The sequence below is a fragment of the Sinohyriopsis cumingii genome, chromosome 19, assembly GCF_028554795.1.
Source record: "Sinohyriopsis cumingii isolate HCF-2022 chromosome 19, ASM2855479v2, whole genome shotgun sequence".
NCBI classification, from domain to species: domain Eukaryota; kingdom Metazoa; phylum Mollusca; class Bivalvia; order Unionida; family Unionidae; genus Sinohyriopsis; species Sinohyriopsis cumingii.
In genome coordinates this window covers 43,702,550-43,729,716 of record NC_142979.1, presented here as the reverse complement: position 1 = coordinate 43,729,716, position 27,167 = coordinate 43,702,550, and the positions used below count along the sequence as shown (strand labels likewise).

At 35.1% G+C, this 27,167-nt stretch overlaps 1 protein-coding gene across 2 annotated transcripts in view; it reads right to left on the bottom strand.

Moving 5' to 3' along the window:
* LOC149775592 (properdin-like) overlaps positions 1-27,167 on the bottom strand; it is a 163,460-nt gene that overhangs the window by 118,970 nt on the left and 17,323 nt on the right. The window contains exons 10-14 of one of the 2 annotated variants that reach the window (XM_089943704.1): positions 26,044-26,214; positions 24,543-24,713; positions 19,709-19,891; positions 18,982-19,152; positions 10,197-10,376 (exon numbers count right to left, since the gene is read on the bottom strand). In XM_089943704.1, coding sequence (XP_089799830.1) covers positions 10,197-10,376; positions 18,982-19,152; positions 19,709-19,891; positions 24,543-24,713; positions 26,044-26,214 — 876 coding nt within the window. The remainder of the gene's footprint in view (positions 1-10,196; positions 10,377-18,981; positions 19,153-19,708; positions 19,892-24,542; positions 24,714-26,043; positions 26,215-27,167) is intronic. The other variant, XM_089943705.1, reaches the window with a different exon arrangement.

Below are 27,167 nucleotides of genomic sequence, written 5' to 3'. Positions count from 1 at the left end.
ACTGTCCTTGCAGTCACGCTACCAATGTATACCACTAGATTTTAATATGTACTATTTTACGAAAGGGACATTCATTCGGTTTTGGTCGGAATTCACTACTAGTGAACCAGGACATCATGGAAACACACTAACACTTCACTCCGTGACGTTTGCTCCTATTAATTAGCTCATTAGTTCGGGCCAGGAATATTTCCATGGCGCCGAATTCCAATAATCAAACAAGTAATCACACAAATCTAAGAATTGCTTAAAACGGGGCACTACAACCAAGTGCACATACTCTAAATTTACTACTATATATATATATATATATATATATATATATATATATATATATATATATATATATATATATATATAATTGTTTTGCTTTTATTGACGATGATTTTTTACTGTATTAATATTCAATATACTAATGTGATTTATAATGACACAAACAAATGAGGAAAGCAAATACAAGTTAATTTTCTGTCCCGTTTGACAAATCTTAAAAAGATGATAATAGTAAACCAACTTGAACAGAGGTTTTAGATCTAACTGTGCTTTCCATCGACACAATTTCTGCTTTTGCGTTTAATCTTCCTGAAATTTTGGGGATTTGTTTATTTTGGGGGAAATTGTGGCGGTGTTTGTTTTGGTTTTTTTGGTCTGGTTCCTGCTCATTTGGTTGTTCATTTTCTTCGAGTCGACGTGGAGAGGTCTGGTGAAATATATATAAATATATAAACATTGTCGTGTTAGTAAGAATTTAACCAAATATATCGAATATACATTCAAATGCTTTATATTCAATTCAGCATATTTTATTTAAAATGCGACTATAATTTCCAAAATAAATTACTTATAAAGGCAAGTACATGCAATAGATGTACGATGATCCAGAAAATCCAGTTGATACGATCACCTTAATCAACTGCGGGAATATACTAAATGGAACAACAATTATATATATTACTCCTAATAGAAAGAAGGGGCACATGAACTTTATACATAGTCATTACACAAGCAATCGATAACAAATATGTCCGTGCTACATGTTTTACCTTATTCATAAGACTGATTCGGTGTCCAAAGTGGTTAGTACGTTCACCTCGGATGCGGAGGTTGCGAGTTCGAACTAAGGCCTAGTCATAACAAAGGTTTATAAAAATAGTACTTGCAGCTGCCTCGCTTGCCACTTTGCATAAAATGCTACTGTTAATTTTGGTACGCATGGTGTCAGAAATGTGACTGATCGGACAAGATGCCACATGTCTGCAACATGCTGCCCCAGTGCTTGACAACACCATAAACAGCAACACTGCCGACAGCGTAGCAATATGACTAAAATTATTAAAGCTACCATAAAAATCAAAAAAATACTAGCGCACACGTTTTTGCTCATGCAGGTCACCAAATGCAAAAAGCCATTGTTGTTATACAATCAGATAAGAAGCATATTAAGCTGCTTAACAAAATTTCGACTAATATATATTTCTCTAAATAATGACATGCTGAAACATGAAGTCAGAAGGAGGGTATGACACATACGATGGAGTTATTGAACTTCTTAAATTGTATTATCCAAGTCATGGGTGAGGAAATAAAAACATCCGCTATGTGAAGATGTTTTGGGGAAAGAAAATATAGAACATCTTTCCACTTACTATGAGAAGAAAACTCGAATGGGCGGTTTTAGTTTAACTTTGAAAGCAGCTACTTGGATATTTTGTACGACAGTCATTATGAAGTTTCAGATGACTGCAGCTGGCAGTTTACCATAGCTAGTTATAATGAAAGTATTGAGTATTTTCGCTCAGACATATTGAAACAAACAATGACATGCCAATAAAAGAACGTTATAAATACTCTCAGCAAGTTACCAATCTAATTTTCCAAAGGCTGGAACAGACCAAGACATATCTAATAACTTTGAACTTTAAATGATACATTTGGCGCAATGAGTTTAGAGAAGTATACAAATATTAGATCTATAAGTAAAACATTATGTAGTAAATAATGCATATAATTAGGTTCTATCAATGAGTGAAGTAAACGTCACTCGCCCTGATGAATTGCGCATGAAATAATACCAAATATAAAATGAATTTTACCTTCATGAAATCAAGCTGTAATGACATTTCAATATATACCTTCATATAATTAAACAATCCATGTACAATCAGAATAAGAGCACATTTGATCTTAAATATTGTATTGTACAGATAAAATTATCATAACTTCCCATGATTATAAATTCTCCGATAACCTGATGTATAATAAGATGATTCCAAATGCGTGTAATATGTGATCCAACAAGAATGGAAATAAATATGATTGATACCCACAAAAAGAAAATGAAAATCATGTGCAGCAGGCTAAGCCTTCACTTATTATGTCTGTAATGAACACGTGATTTTATGGTGCAGATGTTCGGAACTTGTATTTTTCCCTCAGGATCGCCAAACCATAAAAGACAAAGATAATAAGCATCCATCACTCAGAGTTTTGTTCTTGAAAGGCCTAGTGATATTTACCAGTTACACTAGGAAGGACATCAGTCAAAATACATTTGTCACTGAATTGTGTGTACGACAATTTATGTGTAGCGTATATGGATATACATGTGGACGGGTTGCGTTGCCGTGTACAGCGTTACCGTGGGTTGTATTATTTACTACCTAGGTGATATAGAAATACTGATTTATATTCATTCACCTTAGCATGACCGTAGCGCCAACAGTGGCAGTGACGGACTCATGTTCTTTCAAGTTCCCTGGCCGTGGATGCTACTACATTACTTGAATAATAGAGTCTCTTTGTATCATCTAGTTACAGATGACTTCTATGGCAGCTGTCTACTTTACTTAAACATATATATATATATGTTGATCTTCTGTTGGATGCTGCAAGTTACATGCCATCATCTTCATGTATTCGATTTGAAATTAAAAATTCAGTGTCTCTCTAAGCTGACAAATAGTCAGCTTCAGTCACTAAATGTGTGCTATGTATCTATCACCTCACATCATTAAGCTAAGATAATCCGCCAACATTTATCCTGTAGAGAATTGTACCTGCTCAATACTTGTAATTATGTTTGTAACCTTTTAAGACGTCCACAGGTTTACACTCTCCAAATTGCCATTGCCTGAGTGAGTATTTGTTCGGGCATATTATTAATCAAGCATTTATATCCTTTCCAATCAGGTCCCTTCCGCCATAATTTCCCGGAATGTAACATTTATAACATAGTATACTAAATTGGCTCTTGTCTATATTGTTCAAGTCTTTGTAATTTAATTGTACTGCAAATAAAAAAACAAATTTCGTAACTGATAATTAACATGAAAATGGTATATCGATTTGACTATACCCGGTACACGTTTATGATATTCCGCCCCAGACTATTTGCTATCCATACTGCCCAGTTTAATTCACAATGAGTTTCATCTCAAATCTTAAATAGCATTTATAAAAACACATTGCAAGCTTGTATGCATAATGTTGATATTTTAGATGTAGGGTATACTGCAATGTATAAAATGTACAGAACACGAATAATATGTTTATGCTATTTTGTGTGGAGGCAGATTGAGACAATCGTTGAAGATCAAATGTACCATTGGAATGTACATGAAACTATGTCTGCCTGAAATGCTTTTAAATTCAGTATTATATGAAGTAATACAAATATTTGACATGTGTACAAGTCATTAAAAGTGTGCGTTTGTCTTCATTGTACTTTGCTAATTTTGATTTGATGATTGTCTTGAGGGGGTTACGCTTTTTGGCCGTCATTTCGATTACCATTATTATGTTAACTACGCATATAGATTGTGTCGAAGACATGTACATGCGAGACATGTTGTCTACACAATTGTCTCTGAGATTTCAAAAAGTATTTTGTAAGATTATATCATTATTGGGAGGCTTTATTACTTGATTTTACTTATCCACGTCTCAGTGCGTTAAACAGTGCCCATTGTATAGACGTATATAAAATAAATTGATCCCTAAAATAATATATTAATGTCCTTCTTGCTAAAGCTGCTATCTTAACTAATAACGCTAGTACTTGTAATTTGTGGTCACTATGGAGATGCTTGAGAATTTGTGTTTTGAAGCATGTATTCATACGTGTATTTGTCAGTTAAATTCGTGGAAAATTGTAATGTTATGGCTCAAATGAACTAAACAATTTTCCAATGGAATGGCGTGCAATTTTATTGCTTCATTCTTCGATGCGATATCATATTCAAGCAGCTGCCGAAAAGGAGGCATTACCAAACCCAGTAGGTGGACTCCAGTCTGTATATTTATATGTCATTCAATAATGTTGTACTATCAGCAGCACGCTCTTCATAACGCATAGGAACAGTCTTGAGTAAGAAATTTTCAACTTGCTCCAAAGTGAAATGTTTGCAACGTAATAACCGTAATAACCATAAACATGTTATGGATACTTTTCGAGCTTGATTTCAGGTTCCATTCTCATTTGATCACCGTGCAAGTAATAGTTCTGGCCAATTTGCAGCTTCATTATGGCTTTATGATTTAAAATCAGTCTGTAAATATTTAGCATGTAATATATACCACTTCACTGAAATTAAAATTTTAACAGTAATGTTTCTGTCAGAAACGAATACAGTTGGGGCTTTAAAGTTCTTCACACTTCAAGGACATTATTTCACAGATATGTGGTTATATTATTTCAACTATTCATTTCATTTTATTTAATGTTTACAAGATATTTGGTTTCTTGAATGTTTACTTTATATCCTGTAAACTTGCACTGTTGTTTTGTCTCCAATATGGATAAATACACCTTTGTACTCAATTTGCTGGCTTTAAACGATGTACGTTTGAGTCCTTTGTAGTGTGCTGGGGAAAAATAAATCTCCAATAAATAATTGGCAAATAATATTATAAAAACATTTTCTTCTGCGGTAAAAATTTCATTCATTTATTTTGCTCTTGTTTCTGATGCACATTCGTATTATACTCCGTATGAATATTAGGTTTTGCTGTATGTGAGGAAGTGGTATTCAGAATTATGTTACCGAGATGTCTTGCGGAAATTATGTATTTTACTATTGTGTTATTAATATACTGTTAAAGTATTGTCTCACCAACAGGATTAACGGTATAGTGTATGTAACATCATACATGTATAACTGACTAATCAGAACCCTCTGTGCATGAGTCATGGCGCCACTGGTACTATCTACAGGCGTCTGCCTCTTTGATAGCACTCTGTATTAAGACCTCACAGTAGTCACTTGTATATATTAAAGTATTGATAGTTAGAACACGACGTCTCATCTTATGTTTTAACACAATAACACAACATGGTGTCAGAAGTGGGATACTAATTATAATTGGAATAGCACATGGATCGTAAATGGATATTTTTAAAAAATAACTTTACAATCCACGGAAGATTTTGCACGAATTTAAAACCTTAAAGACATTGAAATTTCTGCATACGAACTTAATACCTTCGAAATGGATCTTTCCGGCGTACCAACCCCTACCATGGACTGGGACAATTCCAACCTTACCAACTCATGGGCTAAATTCCAACAACACTGTGAATTAATATTTAATGGACCGATGAGTAGAAGAAGTGATGCGGTCAAAGCCAATTACATTCTACTTTGGGTAGGCGACAAAGGTAGAGATATTTTCAACACATGGACTCTGACGGATGAAGATAAAAAGGACCCATCAACGCTCTTTACAAAATTCAAACATCACGCGCAACCAAAATTAAATCAGGTCTTTGCCAGATTCAAGTTTAACAACGAAATTCAAGGCTCTAGGACAATAGACCAATATGTGACTTCATTGAAACTCTTGGCCAAGGACTCAAAGACGAAGACGACAAGATTCGTGACAGAATTGTCTTCGGGGTATCGTCACCAAGGATACGAGAAAAACTTATCAACGAAGGTGAAAAGTTGACCTTGGAAAAGGCTATTAACATCAGTCAAAGCCATGAATACGCCCAGGAGCAGCTCCAGACCATGTCTGCATCAGCCAGACAGGAAGTACATGCGACAATTCAACGACAGGCCAAGACAAAAGAACTACGGCCGAAGAAGAAATTGACCACATCTTCCAGACGGAGCGTCAACGCGACCTGTGGACACTGCGGATACAAGTCACATTCAAGCCAGGACAAGTGCCCTGCAAAAGGAAAGACTTGCAATAAGTGTCATAACTCAATCACTTTGAGAAAGTGTGCAGATCAAAAACGGTCAGTGTGATTAACAATGAACATAAAAACGAGGATTTATATATTGACAGTGTAAAAAGGGATATAATTGCCAATGGCGAGGCGTATGCGACGATAGAGGTATGACATAATTTAGTTTCTATTCATTTTAAATTGGATACTGGCTCTCAAGTTAACATCATACCATCGCATATATTCAAAAAGCTAGGCATAAAACATCCACTTCAACCTACATTAAGCACATTATCCGCATATGACAGCAAATTATTCAGTACAATGGGTACAGTCAATCTCACGTGTAAGCGCACTGAACGTACACATGAACTTGAGTTCTACATTGTTAAAAAGAAAGCACCACCTATTCTTGGTTTACAATCTTGTATGGAGTTAGGCTTAGCTAAATTTACATACTCTGTTCAGACACAGATGTCAAATTTACAATGTAACAAGAGTACGCACCTCACTAAGGCAGTTGTTCTCAAGGAATATGCCGAAGTCTTCAACGGCATAGGTCTTTTCCCTGGGGAATGTACCATACACATCGACCCCAAGGCTACACCTGTAGTGCACCCTCCGCGGAGAATACCTGTCGCACTTCAAGACAGACTCAAAACTGAACTTGATCGCATGGAAAACGAAAATATGATTGCCCCGGTTACATCACCTACAGCATGGGCAAATTCTATGGTTGTCGTAGAAAAACAATTGGGTAAACTAAGGGTATGTCTCGACCCACAAGATCTTAATAAAGCAATTTTGCGTCCCCATTACCCTATGCGCACATTAGACGATATCCTACCCCAATTATCAGGTGCAAAATACTTCACCAAATTGGATGAACGGTCAGGATATTGGGCAATAAAACTGTCACGCGACTCATCATACCTCACAACTTTCAACACTTCTTACGGCCGTTACCGTTTCTTGCGTCTCCCATTTGGTTTGAAATCATCTCAGGATGAATTCCAAAGGCAGATCGATGAGAGCTTTGAAGGTTCAATTGGTATCGTTTTGATTTGCGACGATATACTAGTTTTCGGACGCACACGCGACGAACATGATACAAATTTGAGAAATGTTCTCAAACGTTCCCTCGAATAAGGAATCCGGCTAAATGAGGAAAAACTAGAAGTAGGTGTTACAGAACTACAGTACTTCGGACACATTCTATCAGCAGAAGGTCTCAAACCCGACCCTGCCAAAGTATCAGCATCAGAGAAATGGAACCCCCTCGTAACCACGCAGAGTTAGAAACCATTCTTGGCATGGTTAACTACTTGTCCAAATTTGCCCCAAATTTGGCTTGGGTCACCAGTCCGTTAAGACAACTGTTAGCGAAAGACGTAGAGTTTTCGTGGGACTCTCCGCAAATAGACGCATTTCAAAAGGTCAAAGACATAATTACTATAAGCCCGGGACCTGTTCTGTCCTATTTTGACCCTAAGAAACCACTGACTTTGCAAGTTGATGCGTCAAAATATGGGCTTGGTGCCGCCCTAATGCAAGATGATAAGCCCGTGGCTTATGCATCAAAATCCTTGACTACAACTGAAATTAATTATGCTCAGATAGAGAAAGAAATGTTCGCTATACTGTTCGGATGCAAACGGTTCCATCAATATGCATACGCGAGAAAGGTACACGTTCAAACTGACCACCTTCCACTTGTCGCTATAATGAAAAAGCCCCTCTATGCAGCCCCACCGCGACTACAACGCATGCTTTTGCAGCTGCAGCGTTATGACCTAGAGGTAAAACATTACCAAGGTAAGAACATACCCGTAGCAGACACACTCTCCCGTAAGTTCTTATCTGATACACACCCCACCTTATCTGAAGGTATAGATATGCATGTGCATATGGTGTTATCAGCATTACCTGTATCTGATCGTAAGAAGGAAGAAATTCAGTCTCTTACTGAACAAGACTCCCAACTGGTCATACTGAAACAGGTCATAATTGAAGGTTGGCCTGAAAAGAGATCAAGCTGTCAATCAGAGATAATTGACTATTGGAATTATAGAGATACACTTTCAGTTGTAGATGGGTTAATCTTGAAAGGTCAAAAAATAGTCATACCACAAGTCCTCAGGCAAAAAATGCTAGAAACTGTACATTCGGGACATTTAGGTATTGAGAAGTGTCTGAAAAGAGCCAGAGATGTCTTGTTCTGGCCAAGAATCTCAGCTGACATTTCCGATTTAGTGTCAAAATGCTCTATCTGCTTGGAGCGCAGAAGTTCTAACCAAAAGGAACCTCTCATCCCCCATGACGTCCCTGAATATCCATGGCAAAAAGTCGCCACAGACCTATTTACATGGGATAATAAAGATTACATTGTTGTAGTAGATTATTTCAGTCGCTACTTTGAAGTTAAGGCACTAGCAAGCTCAAAAAGTTGCACTGTTATTAATCACATGAAAAGCATATTCGCGCGCTTCGGAATACCGGACGTCGTTGTCAGCGACAATCAAACACGCTATTCTTCCCGAGAGTTCGCAAGCTTCGCGAAAGAATGGGACTTTAAACATGTTACATCGAGTCCCACATACCCTCAGTCGAACGGCCTAGTGGAGAAAGTTCCAACTGTAAAGAGAATTCTCTCAAAAGCAAAAGCCGATGGCAGAGAACCGCTTATAGGCATATTAGAATATCGAGCCACTGCTCTTGATATCGGGTTCTCACCAGCACAATTGTTGATGGGGTGACAACTCAGATCAATTCTCCCAACAACCCGTGAAAAGTTAATTCCCAAAACACCCTTCACCGCTGAGGTCAAAAAGAAAATTACACTTCGCAAGAAGAAACCAAAGAATTATTATGATAAAAGTGCAAAACCACTAAAACCACTTAAGGAAGGGGAATCAGTCAGAGTTCAATTCAAAGGTCAAAACTGGGAACCTGCCGTTATAATAAGAAAACTCGACGAAAGGTCATACTCAGTTCGCACCTAAGATGGTACCATTTATCGTCGCAATAGACGTCAGCTCATGAAAACTAATGAAACACACCCCGTACAATGTAATATAAATGCGCCCTTCTCTCAGACTGAAAACACACTGTGTACAGCAGCAACACTTCCCGCAAATGCCAGTAAACCAATTTTACAATCAGTGGAATCTCAATGTTTCAGCCGAAGTACGCCTGAGCCTGCCGCAAGAAACCCACAAGATTGTCAGCAAAGCGGATACTACACACGTTCTGGTAGGCTAGTAAAACCAAAGATAATAGAGTCAGTGTAATATCAGTTCCTAAAACATGTACATATCCTGGATAAGAAACAGTTATGAAATCCTGTACTCACAGATAAGAGAGACTCAGCTAACAGAACAGTCATTAGTGTAGCACAGTGTATGGTTTTGTTGATAAACACAGATGGTGATTCAAGATAAGGACCAGCTGTGTACGTTAAATAGCAATGAAACAAGCAACAGGATATTTTAAAAAATATACAATGCATTCTCAGTCTGTCACAGACTTTTATTGGTTGATCATTGTAAGCATTGCTATCAAAGACGAACTTGATTTTGATATATTAGTTATAATGGCTCGTGATTCATTTAGACAGTTTATTAAAAGTTAATAAAACCTTTTCTTTGTAAGAAGAGAGATGTAACATTATACATGTGTAACTGACCAATCAGAACCCTCTGTGCATGAGTCATGGCTCCACTGGTACTATCTACAGGCGTCTGCCTCTTCGATAGCACTGTGTATTAAGACCTCACAGTAGTCACTTGTATATATTAAAGTATTGATAGTTAGAACACGACGTCTCATCTTATGTTTTAACACAATAACACAACAGTGTATTTAAAGGTTTGTCATTATTCTGAGTGCGAATTTGAAGTATACTGTCTTTGAGTTGTTTTGATCCTGATCGATCTGTATGTTTCTAACTTAATACAGGTGAGAAGACTATTAGGGAGCTATTAACTAACCAATGTGTATTCCGTAATTTCTTTTTTATGCATACCTTTGCAGCCGCTAGTTGCCGAACATCCTCTGTAACTTATGGCATCTCCATCGCAATATACTCCGCCATGTGCGGGCCTAGGATTTGTACATTCTCTCGTCATAGTTTGAATACCAGGTTCACAGTTCAAGCTACTGAGGCATTGGCTCCAGCTTGTCCATGACGTCCATCCGCCATTCACTGAAATTGTTTGTCATAGAATACAACTCCGCTACTACTACTACTACTACTACTAATAATAATAATAATAATAATAATAATGATAATAATAATATAGCAGCTTTGAATGCATACTTGCCGTTAGCATTCAAGTTTAAAGAATACTCTAGATTTTTGAAAAATGACCCATTATAAAGGAAAGATCAACTTTCAAACGGATACACAATAGTTTTATTAATCCAAACATATGGATATGTATATAAAATAAAACCATGTGTTGTTCATCTCGATCTAAAACAAAGCAGATAGACAATGGTATCCATTGTTTCTTTATCTGGGTGTAGGAAAAGGAGAAAATGCATATAAAAAACAGGAAAGAGTTGGTAACAAGAGCTTTTCTTCAAGATGTGCAGAAGAAATCTAGGATGTCGTTCATAATGAAGCTAATATTCGACGTACATCGCATTGTAATCGCCGAATAATTAGTCTATATTTCCGAATGAACTGATAAAATGAGTTATACATTATACCACCTAAATAACGTAATTAAAATTTTAAACGAAATATATCTCAATTTGAGTCCTTCTAAAAGGTCTAATTCCGATGCAAATTGACCATACTGTTACTCGTCAATGCTGTACGAATGTTGTACTATGAACGTAGTAAAGATTCAGCTAATAAAGTCAGAAATTCTACTGAAACAAAACTTAGGGCTTTACCAATGCTAGATCCCCGACACACAAGTGGAATCGACAATGCCCTTCTCATTTTCTATGCAGTTGTATTTAATTTGTATCCATAGCGCAGCTGCTAAGAGAACTATAGTGCATGTTGCACGCACGCAATATTAATGTACATATAATAATGTATTCCTCATTCTGTACATTATCACGATGCATAACCAAGATTCTCAAAAGAATTGGCCCTGACTTGGAGAATACCATAACTGTTGAGCAGGCATGCTTCAGGCATGGCCGTAGCATTTGCGAGCAAAGCATTGCCCTGACTACATTTGTTGAAAATTGGTTTCAAAGGAACATTAAAACTGGAGTTGTTTTTCTGGATCTAACAGCGGCATATGACACGGTCTGGCATGCAGGCAGCTGTTGAAAATTTCCAGAGTATTGCCGCACTGGATAGTTGAGGCTATTGAACTGTTCCTTTGCAACAGGCACATCATAGTGCACATCAGAAAGAGAGATAGAGTAGCAGCTCGTGGAGGCGTCAGGCTAATGGACTCCCACAGTGGTCTGTTCTTTCGCCAAGTTTGTTAAATGTCTTTATCAATGACTCACCTGTAACACAGTCGTGCAAGTTCATGTATACAGATGCCATTGCTGTCGGGACCGAAAGTCGCTCGTTTACTGAGCTTGAGGGGGTAATGAACAAGGACCTGGAGGATATGACGGACTTTATCAAGAATTGGAGTATACAGCGAAGCGCAACATAGAGAGTCTATTGCGTCTTCAACCTTAATAATGCAAATGCGTACCGTGAGCTTTGCATCCTCCTAAATGGGCAGGAAATAAAACACGACCCGACACCATCATACCTTGGTGTGACTGTGGACAGATCACTGGCATTCTACAACCACCTGAAGAAAGCTGCAGCAAACCTTAGCATTCGAAATAACATACTCCGCAAACTGGCTTTCTCAACCTAGGGCGTTAGTTCTCAGACACTCAAGACATCAGCACTGGCCCTCTGTTATTCGACAGACGAGTATTGCGCTCCTATCTGGGCTCGAGTATCCCACACTAAGTTATTTGATGTATAGCTCAAGACAACAATGCGCATAATCTCTGAAACACTACGTCCTACTCCTTTAGCATGACTGCCAGTACTTAGCAATATTCCTCCTCCACATCTACGTTGCCAGGAAGCAACCACAAAAGTGTTGGCTAAGGTCTATGCCAGTGATAAACTTCCACTGGAGATCACCTCACATTCAGCAGTCCGCTTGACTTCGAGACGCCCAATCCGGTTATGTCCGTTGCCGGAGGATGTGACAGCTATTTGGCATGGCGTGTTGATTGGTCTTCAACCGATGCTATAAACTACTTCCTCGTAGCTGAGACGTCTTTCTGCCCTCCTGGCTTCAACCCTCCACTTCATCTGTGGACCACACTGAACCGCTTTTGGACAGGGCAGGGTCGTTGTGCAGTCAACATGGTCCGATGGGGCCAGGCCGTTAACTCTTCCTGTTGCTATGAAGCTCTTCAGACCATGTCACACATTGTGAACAACTTTACATCGATAAAGTTCCCCGGTGGACTGTATGTTCTGCACGTTGCTTATGATGACGTTGTTAAATGGCTGAGCACGCAGTGCACACGACAATAATAAATAAAGATAAGGTTATTTATCTTGTACCAATACCTTTTAGGCAAAACGAACTTTACATATTCAAAATATTATACTGAATCTGAAACTGTATGATATTATAAAGATATATATATATATATATATATATATATATATATATATATATATATATATATATATATATATATATATATATATATATGCATTATCATTAAATATATCTAAATATGATGGCATTATGCATGACACCAAAATATTACTTTGCTAACAAATTCATATACATCTTTTCAGATAACAGGAATTAGACAACCATTACCCTACTATTGATCCTATGTATTCCACTTTGCATTGTCAAACGCACTTGCTCCAATGCTGCATACGAATGCAGACCTAAAGTGGATGACAAGAAAAATAATATTGATTTTTACCTTGTATTGATCCTAGTTTGAACACAATACACTCTTTTCCAACACATGACGTTTAGGATTTACAAAAATAGCATTGTTTTGAAGAAAAAATACACGGATTTTGATATACAAAGAAAAGACTAAGATGACTCTGCATCGGTGTTTGTCACTATTTGAATATTACTCCGTCATTTTTGCACTCACCAAGATTGTGTCCATCTTTCTGTCATATACCTAACTTAGACAGTTGTGAAATTTGAGGACTTTGGAAATATTGACTTAGTTTAAGTATTTTTCTTTGTTGATTTGTTTCTTGATCCTTGTAGGTGTATCCATCACTAACGTTCCCATGAGATGAAACGGAATATACCTCATAATTGTGCAGGTTTTAATTAGGAAGCATTTTCTTTTACGCGAAAGTTGATGTCAAGCTCTTATTTCAAATTATCACGTTATTTTATTGCTTGATGAGATTGAGAACGCGGGTATTACGGAATGCAACGTAAGCTAAAGGTCCCTATTACAGATTTATAACTTTATACGTCTTTTCAGTATTTATGGAGGATATCAATGTTCTACGCTAACCGAAACACTACATAAGAGAAGAATGCCAAGGTGGCACTATGCAATATATTTTAATGACGTCACAAATTGTTGATTTAGTGCTTGCTTTTTGTTTTTCTTTATTCTGAAGCGCTCATTTAGAGCACGCACTTCCTCACTCATATGACTGAACACGATCAAGAATCTGATATGATTAGCTTTCTTGGCTTGGTCTGGTTATTTACAGAACTTATCCATGTTTTAAGACGTCATTACATAGCGCAACATAAGTTTTTGTCATCACAGTGCCATGTATGACATCAGTTTTTCCAAATGAGACAAGCCAGTGACTTGACAAAGACAAGTTGCATGCTTATTTCGTATATCCTCTCTGAAGAAAAACCTGATACACATTATATTGAGTTGGGAAATGAGACCAATAACTCCAGTGTCAGTCACATTCTTGGGGGAAAAAAGTAAAGGTTTGAGAATAACAAACTGCACAAGGTTTGTGAAAATAAAAGGTTCCAAGTAAAAATACAAATGAAGTTATGCAAGATAAACGATACAACTTAAAGATGTTGAAATCTGTAAAATGTGTAAAAATCATATATAGATAAACCATCTTAAATCCTTAAGATAAAGGGTATATATACATTTACTTATATATGAAAGCACATTCCCGCTACATTCCAACATAATCTCTTGTGGTACATCACTTAAAAGTTCCTTGACTGAATATGCATCAAGCAACTTCCATCACACAGACTGAAAGTTGATATACACACCAAGGATATGTCCCATTCTCGAGGGAGGTGCGCAGAGCACACACTATCCTCATCATTCAGGTCGTATGCATCAAGCAAGGTATTTGAGTCCTACATGAGAGGCAGAATACCACCTTTTCTATACGATCTCCCCTATAAGAGGAGAGTATTGAGAGAGAGAGAGAGAGAGAGAGAGAGAGAGAGAGTGAGAGAGATATGATCTTATCATCCATCATGGAACTAAATAGCTGAAGCTGAGCTCTCTTATTACAGTCTTTGCCTACTTTATAGTATCACTGGTGTGAGATAGGAAAATACTTCCCCATGGATTATAATTCTTAGGCAAGAAGCAGGTTGTGGCACATTTTTGCCACCGAACAAGGTTTCAGCAATGGAATGTTATTCAACACGAATTAACATGACATTTTGTATTATTCTCACATTTCCAGTTAAAAACAACCACAACCAACTCGGGCTTTAAAGAAAATGGCACCTATTTTATGATGTTTGCTCAAGCATGATAAACACATGGCATCCGTTGACAAGTTTTTTGATCCTTAAGAAATGACTAATGTTTAGTTTTCAGTGATAACCAACCTAATGACGATAAAAACAATCTAAGTTATACTCCGAAATGTAACCGATGTATGCGTAGCTGAGGAAGTTTCACATGCAGAGGATCACTTTCTATAAAGTAATTTAAATACAGATGCTCTTATGACCTCGTGTGAATTATAATACATGTCAATTGAGGCCGGATAACAATATGGGTTTCGAGCAAAACAAACCTTTATGTATATATTAATGAATAATTTGAGATAACTTATTTCTTGGCAATTTTTTATGTTCGTATCCATATAAAGAAGGAAATGTCTTTCATCTTTTATATAAGACGTGCAAATAGTTGATTCATATTTATAGCGTGTCAATTAATTATTCGCCAATGGGTAATTCTATTGCATTAATTGCCCGCTTGATGTGATTATGACGCCATTTATTTATTACTATGATAAGCTTTGCTAGCCTACAAGATAACATGCACATTAGGCTGATGAAGTGTTAATATTTATATCTTTTTGACACACGGCTAGGGGTTCTATAATTTTTAATTTCTACCCGTTTTTTCCAAGGTATTACATTATCCATTGAAAGCTTGTTGTAACTTTAGCTACATTACATCTGTTGCTCACCCCACGAAAACTTGTCAAAAATCTATATGATTTTTTACTAGGCCAAACCTCATATAATATAATATGAAAACCGTAATGTGATACGCTAGTGTTAAGTGCTATTGCATGGTTTTGTCTCCAATAAGGAAGCAAACCCGCTTATATTAAAGGAAGGTTAATCGATAAAAATAAGCAATTTGTGATGCGTATTTTATATTGTTCTTAAGTTCCAGTACATTTCACCATGTTAAGTGTGAAAAACAAAATAATTATCGGTTAAATTGTAAACTTTATACAAACGTTTTCATTGTTACGGTTATGTGGCTTAAGCTAAATCTGACAATAAAGGTGTGATTCACATACATCCAGAAATTAACAACAGGCAGAAAGTTATATATCAATCATGTGCTGATATTCAGCTTTACAGTGGACTGATAAATGAAATCGATGTTATGGGGTTAATATATATAAGTTATCTAAATACCATAAATCATACGCTGAGAATGTATGCAACGATATTCCTTTCATAGGAAATAATGATATGAAAAATAATATATGTTTGTGTGGGGAATATGTAAACTTTTATATATAACCTTCAATTTGATTAATGTCACATTTAGATATATAAATAATTTGTGCATATAGGATGGGCATGCACAACCAGAAACATGGCAAGTAACACACAAACACGCACGCATATATATATATATATATATATATATATATATATATATATATATATATATATATATATGGCTGTGTGTTGCTAGCCAAGTTACGATGTTGAATTATGCTGCAGAATAAAGCGAAACCAACCTGTTTAGCTAAATCAACAAATAAATTATTTGCCAGGAATACAAAGTGACAATTCAAAAGACATACCAGTATTGTCAAATGATCCTAAAAGTCCTATCACATGTCGTTAGGTACATATTGTTCAGAATGAATTCCAATAATCGTAAAGACCTTCGCGTATCACACTGATATAATCAAGAGTCCACAAAACGCACAAAGTAGAGTTTTAGTACAAAACTAAATGAACACTTTGTAATTCCAACGAATAATTTAGTTCTTCTCATATCATATCTGAACACCACTATAATTGGTTCCAATGACTGATCATAACACAGGAATGAACAGTTGTTTACGAAATTTCTTCACATGCAAACTTCACTTTACCTGCGACATAATAGATGTTTCTTAAGAAAACCCCACAAACATGCAAACAATTTCAGATCATGTACTAATGACTACATCGGCGGCTATTTTTAAGAAGCAACAGATAAAGAATTGTGTTATGTATATTAAATTTATATTGTTGGATTCTCAATAATTATATATACATGGTATGTACTTCTGCATTTTGCAACTGATCTTAGTCCAAAATCAAGGTAATCGTCTACTTGACCAGTGACATTGATTTTGTAAACAACATAGTTCGCAGATAATATGTCTCTTTGATTGTAGATTAAATATTTAGATCACTATTAATGGATGTAATCCTGTTTACTTCTATCTGCGTGTAGGATATTTCTTTTTCAGTTGAAAATTCCTAAATCTGTTGAAATTTTTTAATATTTTAAAGAGGAGATTGAGATACATTCTTGTTCTGGTACTGTGTCTTAGCTTTGTATATCGATGCATTTATTTGATAAATTAGTCATTCCTGCATTGACATTCGCAGCTGAATTAGTCTTAGTCTTATTGTTTAATTTATTTAAAATATTCAATTGCAAAGATTATGACTATGGAGTCGTAGCAAATGCTTTTACAGAAAGGGACTGTATGTTCATTTCATTTGAGTCCCCAAATTTTACGAATACAAGATAACACTATAAAAGTTCAATGATGATCTTCGTATGACTCTATGCTCTTAAACTATGTAATATAAAAGATCTTAAACAAATAAAGTTTGTTAAATTCAACAAATCATGTATTTCCCTGAAATACGAGGTGAAAATTTAAAAATATCTTACAGTATTGCCAATACAGTCCCAAATAGCCATATATGTTTTATCACATATCCAAACGAATAAAGTTCGTACTGAATCGAACGTGTTGCTGTGTATGTAGTCCCGACGTGGTAAAGTACCAATGACCTGTATTGTGATGATTTGCTAACACTATTTTGATCCATCACAATAATATAATCAAACAGTGTTCTTGTCTGAATTTGCTTTAATTCCAAGTTAATGTCCCAGTCGAAGAATATTACAGACTAGCACATTGTATTTCCTTTGAATAATAAATTCAATAAATAATTCACCCAAATGACAAACTTAACACAACAATGAGACTGATTCTTCACTAGATTTTGAATGCAAGAATGAATAATTTTCCAAGTAAATAAAATTATATAAAAAGCTAAGAAGCAAAATTAGAGACAGTATGAGGGTCAAAAGTTCATTTCTAGAAAATTCTAAGTTGTCAGCAAGATAATGTCTATTAGTAAAATTATAATAAAGAAGATTGGAAACATCAGGTACAGCAAGTCTTCATGGCATGAATTCCAATATCATAGACCCAGTCACAAATAAACATATTTATCTCCATTGATACAAATCCTAATATTTATACCACACTCATATATAAATATCAACTATATATTATTTGTTCACAAATTCAAAGTTACTTGTCAAGCACACAATGGACTTGATTTTGGAAAAGGTAATGCCCAACCTACAATTATACATAATATGTAATCATGAAGAAAAATACTGATTACTATAAATTAAATATACACAATCTTTTCAAGCTATAAAATACAACATTGTAATAAAAAACACATATTTATATTAATATATCGGATAGAACAAACGTAATTGACCAATGAATAAAATATCCTAAATAGGGAGATTTGAGATCATGGGCACGCAATCTGTAACAAATGTTGGCTCTGAAGTTATATAGATTATAAAGTATGGAAAAATGTTTTACCATTTACAAATACCATTTGTCTCACAGATATTTAAAGATAATTATCCACTATATCATTGTGCTTTTCCTGCAACGTTTAATACTAAATTGACAATGTTTAATCTATGTTCTGGTAAAGTATTAGCAAGAAATACAATCACACAAATTTGCTTCCTCGCCTATCGGGTACGTAATAAATCAATCGTAACACTACCTTAACTTTCGAAAAGATATAAAATACAAATGCCATCTTAGTAATATCGATGATTCGATTATCATAAGACCGTCCGTAAGTATGCTTTCTGTATATATTGATGATAAGTTCAACGCACGATACGCAATACTTAATTCAATGCTTGTTTTTGAGTCTAGTAAATAATCTATATGCAATAATGAATACGAAATATATCTCTGAAGTCTTGTAAAATATTTTACCCGTTATACTGAACTAAATTAGCATCTACTCTAAAGTTAAATTTGAATTCTACCTCATGCCCACCTTCACAAGATTGAATCAAACAGACGGAGTACTCTGTAGGCTGTCCGTTACAGTACTGTCCACCATTAGCCGGAACTGGATTAGTACAAGTCCGATCTCTGTGATATATGCCATTACCACAGCTGGAGCTGCAAGTCGACCATGATCCCCATAATGCCCAACCCCCGTTTACTTTGAGAAAAAAGAAATTGATATGACGAAATATTATATAATTGCGTCTTGCCTGGTGTTTAACATCACTACGAGTAAATATAAGTAGCTTTACCAAGTGTTTATATCGAGAATATGTGAATGTAATTTACTTTACATTACTTTCAAAAGAATGGCTCGAGGAAATGCCGTTTTCGATGTTTACTATATGCTAAGCCTTGCATCCACGCAGATTACTTTATTTACAACTTTAATATCATTGAATAGCAATATCTAAGACTGTTGCAGTGCATCCACATATATATGTAATGATTTCATTATTAAATATATTTGTACTTATAAGAATTGATACAGTATTAACAGTGGATCGTATGGCATTCAAATGTATTCGCAATGAAATACAATCGCTAATAGTCACCTCCATCACCTGTTGAAAGCCTGGTTATTTACGAAGTAAAGTGTCAAGAAGCTTATTGCAATGAGTATGCTACCTTTATTCCTGTATTATATTGTTTTAGCAAATGTTTAAATGAGTATTGTTAAATGGTTAATGGTTTTAAAGGAATGCAGCACGAACCTGTGCAAGAACTGATTTGACATTCACTATATTGCAACGCATCTCCAACACAGTAGAAACCACCATTTGCTTGTGTGGGATTGGAACAGGTACGAGTTCTGTGAATAATGCCCTTCCCACACGTAGATGAGCAGCTTGTCCACGATTCCTTGATATCAACTCTATTAATCTGGGTCCTAATTTCTAGGTCCACGTTTTGTTTTATGCAATTATAACATTAATTATCTACCTGATATAATATGTTCCATGCGAATTCGCTCCCATATGTTCGAACGGCATGAAAAATAAATATCGTGAAGAATTGTTAAGATCCAACAACATTGCCATCACATGTAAATACCATGTGTAGAAATCTATATAATCTGTCGTGGTCTCTTACACAAAATAAGTTATTGCTACTTTGGTTCTAAATGATTGTCAGGATCCCATAACAAGTGATACTAATTCTCAGTTATTCAAAGGTTCCGCACAAGTATTAATCTAGAATATAACAACGCAAAACCGTTTACAATAAAGGCTCTGCTTAAAACAGAACACATAATTAAACATGCCTCCTCACAAATGTAGGCGATACATATGTCACAGTAACTGCTAATTTCATATAAAGCATTGCATTTGCAGAAGGTCTGCTGGTGGACGTGTGGTCTAAGGCGAAATCCTTTACAGACCAGTGACGTCTGAGGCTGGTCCAACCTGGCTATGTAAAAAAGCTTGCCAGTAGCTTCCTATGGGTCGGTGGTTCTTTCTCAGGGAATTTCCAATGTCTTTCCCCACAATATATACTGGCGGCCATATACAGCCTAAAATATGTTCAAAATGGTTTTAAATCCAAAATACAAACAAACATTGCATTTATTGAAACGGAAATATAGTTTCTGTGAATATGTCGATTTCGGTAATATATAGTATCTAATAAAATCGAACGACCGGCATAGTTTAATTTATATAGCTATTATGATTTTTTCCATACAACCTTAGCTATCATTTCCTACAAAAACAAGTTAAACTTGACAACGAACGTACTAATTAAGAAACATATTTATATACCTTCAAACCTGCCGTCCAATATGCCATGATACAGTATAATTATGCTCAGGAATAATTATTTACCATTCAAATGGAAGCAGTCTGAACTATTCCGATTCATCAAATTGCATAGGGTTATATAGAGGCCAATAATTGTGTGTAGGAAGAGGATTAAATATTCGCAATTAGTTATGCCAATTAGTAAAGGAAATTTTCCTGTCCGAAAAGTCTTTTGGAAATCATGATGAGTTGCGTACAAGTATAAAGAGCAGTTCTTTAAAATAATGTATAATTATTACGGGGACAAGTTCCACTTCGCAATACGATAGTAAATTTAGGACATTCTTTTAAAAAGTGATTAACCTAAATTTAGACATCATTCTAGATGCATTAATTCAGAAACAATATAATACCTTCTGAAATTCTCAATGAAAAGTCTTAATCATTTAGGAATGCCAAGGTAAAGCAGCATCAGTCAGAGACGTTATTTTGCTTCGAGTCATAAGCATGTGCTCAGAGAAATTGTGAATATACTGACAAGTGTATTTAATCTATTATGTGTATTTGACTTTCTGCCATGATTAGAACGCGTACATTAAAGTATGGTCATACATAAACGGATACTTCAAAGATAGTCTTGTTATATTTAGACCATAGTCTGCACGATAGTCTCTTATGATATACCTCATGTAAAAATGTGTATAAATAGAGATGTGATAAGCAAATAAATCATTTATGTTTTAGATTTATCTGTTGTAATCCATTTTTGATCCTGAGTTTATGGCCGTGATGTCTAAAGCAGATAGAATTCAATATGTGTTATGTATTTAAGATATTCATTGGAGTTACTAATGTGATCATTCACTTTTGGATTAATACCATACTTTTAAATTTACTGGACAATTTAGAGTGATTTTGGATCGCAAAGATTTTTTTGTATATCTGACATTCAAAACTATTATAACTGATTCGGGATATTCTATATTTGGACCTCTGATAAGACATTTAGGATTATTCGGAATATAATTCACAATAGTGTAATTGTCGTTTGAATATTCACTTTGGGTTGTAGGGAAATACATTTTCGTTTTTACTTAAATGTTTGTTTCACTCCCTTTCTGTGGCATATTTTTGAGACCTAGACAATATCCTGAAAGTTAAAGAATGTGTGTGTGTGTGTGTGTGTGTCCGTAATTAAGTTTATATTTTCCCTTGGATAATTTATCTGTGATGCTATTTTTGATCTTTTAACTTTATTTGCTTATAACGCAACATTGCAAACAAATGTATAACAAAACATTATTGTATAATTCAGGTAAATGTATTGAAAAATGTATTAATGAATTTACAGGATGCACAATTCTAGCAATCTCTTAGCGAATTGTCGGTCATATGAGATCCTCTGCTTACGTTAGTTCATTGTCTCTATTCGAACGTCCTCTACATCAATTTGTACATTGTATGACATCACGACGCTTTCGGTTTGACTATCTGATCATGAAGGTATGGTTGATTTATAACTATAAGTCTATTATATCAAACAGATTCGGTATGTAAGTCTTCGGAAAAAGTATTTCTCAAATTTTAAAATGATACCTACAAACCGTCATTACATTAAAGCTCATAAATTTTAATAAGATATATACATTACAAGATCAATAAAAATAAATATCTGCATAGTATGCAGTCAAATCAGTGCTACATCAACAAGTTTTTGTGGTAATTTAGTTCTACTTGTTATGGGTGTTGATAGTATGATTAGTATTATTATTAAAAGATTATCAGTGTTTCAATGTGCATACTAGTGAAAGCATAACACTATTTCTGTTTCACCAGCAGTGCCAAGAGTAGATATTACCCACGATACCTTACGATAAACGAATTTCCATATCTGCATACATCTGCTATAGATCCTATTACAGACAGAAATTGAATTTCATTTGCCAGATTAACATCTCTGAACTCTTCTGGTGTTATGATCTGATGTTATCTTGTTACATTAAAGACATTATATATGCTGATCTCTTCCGATCTCACAAAGGGGTTAAAAGAACCAAGTCCTCCTTTCAATATTAGGTTTATCTATTTAGCCATGCTTTGTCTGAATTATCGTCCACTTATTACGTCCTGATATATTTTCAAGTATAGAAGGAAAAATAATATTTTCTTATAGTTTCGTTTTATTTCGGAATAATCTTCCAGACAGCGAATCAATGGAATATTTTGGAAACAAATGAACTAATGGTTAATTATTGGCAATTCAATAGAGTTTGTATACTCAGCGCATCAGTTTTGTTTGATTAATTAACAGTTGTAAATTACATTTAACAGCAGAAGTGTCCGGCAAATTGTGTTAAAACAGGAGGTATTCTATTTGCAAATGGACAGTTATAGTTGTGGCTATGTAACGTGGTTTTATTGTTTTACTAAAATGCCGATCAAATTATATTACAGGAATATGGAGTAACCTGCTTGTCTTTAATAAATTGATCACGTGGCATCAACGACCATCCGCTCAATATTAAAGGTTAAGTGAATTTATTGTCGAATCTCTATATTAGGTCAATGGCATGTCTAAACATTGCTTAATTGTTTAGAATGAAAAATGTACATATTCCAAACTAAGAATTAAAGCTTTGGAAGGTTCCAGAGGTAAACACATGTCCTTTTTGTCATTGCTATATATCAGGGGAATACCAAACCTTTAGTGTCATTGTTTATAATCAACTGGCCACAATACGAAAATATTTGTTTATATTTATTTATTATATTTTTTTCTACAGTATGAAATGACGCATTCACGAAACGATTCAAAGCGTTATATTGCATTTTAGATGACAACACAGTACAGTGCTGACAAATTAGTGCTAACACACTTCAGTTAGTTTGATAAGTTATGGTCGATACAAGTTATTGATATAAACCATTTCTAAATGTTTGGACAATTGTACCATGCCCGTTTTATATTTCATACAAATAACGTGATTGCATGCTTCAGAGCTTTAAATAATGCATATCAGGAACACGATACTGTGTTTGAATTAGAAGCAAATATCACAAGACGGGAGCATTTTGTTATGAAATTCGATTTGCCAGTTATGAAAACTAAACTTTAAAATGATTATTGCTATAAAATGGTCCTACTTAAGGTATGCTATAATAAGAGAACATATATCTCACTAAGTGTGTTAAAATCGATATATGGAAAATGTATACTTTTTGTGGAAGATTTTATTAGCTAGGTTTCAGAACGTAATAAACGTATCATAAAAAACATTAAAGTCCATAAGGGAGTTTTCGTTTGTTGGTTTTTTGCTGCCAATACGTAGCTGCATTCTCTTTATCGCAAGAATTTACAGCCTATACTATTGGATACATTTAATGATTTATGTGAAATGTAATGAAGATGGGTATATGACTTGATCTAATACATTGATCCGAATGGAAATACCTTTACTGTGATATGCTGCATGTAGAGTATGCATCTATTATGTGCTGATGTTCTTTTAGTCAGCTTTATGGCATTTACTTCTTATCAGCCTTTACCTAATCCATTAATCTTATCATATGTCTGATGTTCTTTTAGTCAGCTTTATGGCATTTACTTCTTATCAGCCTTTACCTAATCCATTAATCTTATCATATGTCTAATTAATAAATATGTTTTTTGGTGACTATCTTTTACCTTTTTCAGGTGTATTTCTCTTTTTTCTTCATTGCTATTGTATCAGCCTTTGATTCCGAAAATGGATTAGATTTGATTCTAAAAGAATATGTACACATACCAAACACAGTTTATTTTCTATACCTGCGCACGTGCCCTTAGTGCAAAGGTTATATTCAATCGTATCCCCAAAGCACATGTTTCCGTCATGTGATGGTGTCGGATTGTCACAGTTCCTCCTTCTGTGTGTAAGTCCCATGCCACACGTCACGCTACACAAACTCCAGCCACTCCAAACGGACCAACCACCATGGACTATGATAATAATAATAATAATAATAATAAGTCAACAAATATAGACTCATGAAAGTGAAATGAATTTCTAGCCATGGTTTTAGACCATTACCTTCACGAAGAAAGTAAGACAGAGTGCAGTGTGGAATGTAAATGTCATAAATAAAGGAAAACACAATAATATGCTCAAAGCGAATGCCTGGAGAGACTTCAACCTGGAAAGTGAAATAATGACTGATTGGTTAGTTCGGCTTACGACCAGATACTCGGAATCATCACGTTGAGAGCAAGTTAAAATACAAGGATTTTGATGAATGTTTATGATGTGTGCTAGCAATAATGATCCACTACATCACCCGATCAGGTATTGTAGAAAGCTGGATCAGTTTAAGTATAAACATTGGTAAAATTAAATTAAATTTGTACACTTTGATGTGTCTCTGAAATATATTCAATGAGAACATAAGGATACGAATACAACAATGGGAAAATGGGACGGTACGACAATACAACAATGGGAAAATGGGACGGTACGACAATACAACAATGGGAAAATGGGATGGTACGACAATACAACAATGGGAAAATGGGACGGTACGACAATACAACAATGGGAAAATGGGACGGTACGACAATAACAACAATGGGAAAATGGGATGGTACGACAATAATCCCTGTCTGATTTCAACATCATAACCAAACATAGAATAAATCACAGTAGGTCAGATATAAATCAGATTGACAGATAGTTAATCCTAACCTATATCATGAGTTTACCAGTACCGGTTGGCTCTTCCACACACGTAACATGAAAAAGTAACAACATTCCAGTAACCTGGCCACAGAACTTACATAGTTTGTGTAACGGAACCAGAGATCACATTTTTTAAATTGATAGCACCGGAAATTATTCTTCATTACATCTGCAACAACATGAAGAATATAAAATTATCGAAACGGACAGACAGAAAATGATATTGCAAGGTACCTGCCCAAAGATCTGAGAAAGGTATTGTAAACTGAAAAAGATGTCAAGCTTAATCAATAAGCAGCACGTGGAGTTATATTAAAGTTATGACAAAGGCAAGGCCTACTTTAGAAAGCTAAGCTCCCTGCAGAAGTAAGACTAATAGGGAGGGCCCTTGATATATACAAAACCGTAACATTGACATATACCATGACTGTGATTTCGTTACTATTGATAACAAGAAAAACAAAACAACGATATCAAGCGTCTGCCATACCGATATTGATACCGGTAACACGTGAATCATTACCAGAAATATGATATTATGTCAGTATTAAAGGTCGTTATGACTGGAAAGTCGGGCAACGTCTTAGTAATCAATACCTGGACATTTATACAGGGAACAATGGAACGTTTCTTTAGAACTCCCAACACAATCTTTCCCTCCATGAGCTGGTGCTGGATTTGAACAATCTCGTGTTCTTGTTGTTGTTCCATTATCACAAGTTACAGTGCAATCCGACCACTCTGTCCAGTCGGACCATCCACCGTCGACTGAAAGAAGAACGTTTTATATTTTATATGCACCAGACACTAATTATTGTTGTCGTGTTATGTAATGCATGCCATGAAGTAACTCATATTAAAGAAGTACTTTTTCGATCTTGCCCAGAGACAGGAATTAATAGATTTAATGTGTATTTTTCCTCTGCATTTGGGGGTCCAAACATATCAGTGCTATTTAAGTGCTTGCACAATCCAAAGGTGTATATATGTGAATAGCGCTAATGATATATATTATTGCCAGCTTTCTAAATGACAGATAGAGAAAGCAACGGAAAATTAGATATAACGTTCTGTAATTAAAAGTGAAAAATACGACAAGCGTTAATTTTTATGAGAGAAATATGCGTTAAGCTGTATTTAAGATGTCATAGCATTTCTTGATGTAAAAAAGCACATCTTAACCACGCAAAGTACTCAAACTGGTTATGAAGTAAAACGTCGAAAACAAATTTTGTTATAATAAACCAGTATTAAAAGCTCCTTATATCAAATCAAACACACACACACGCACGCACGTACACACACACTGCTAACACTGCTAATATTATTACTACTACTACTACTACTATTATTATTATTATTATTATTATTATTATTATTAAAAATAATAAAAATAATATTCAAAATAATAATAATAATAGTCTTTATAGTACAAAGCCTTCATCGGTCAAGGTTTCAGAAATTTGCCATTATTCATGAATGACAATATTCACGTTTGAAAGCAAAGTCGCAGCAGAAATATATTTCAACTTATATAGTTAACCCAGAATATAAAGCAATATTGTTTGCAGAAAATTGCGTAATTCTGCTGGTATTGGTCAATCATATTTCAAATTTAAAATTAAGGTGGGGATGAACTATACTGCTATCAGACCTCTGTAAATTGTGTTTCAATATTGTTTTGAGTTTCTACTTGGACAAGTGAGGACGATTGAAATAAT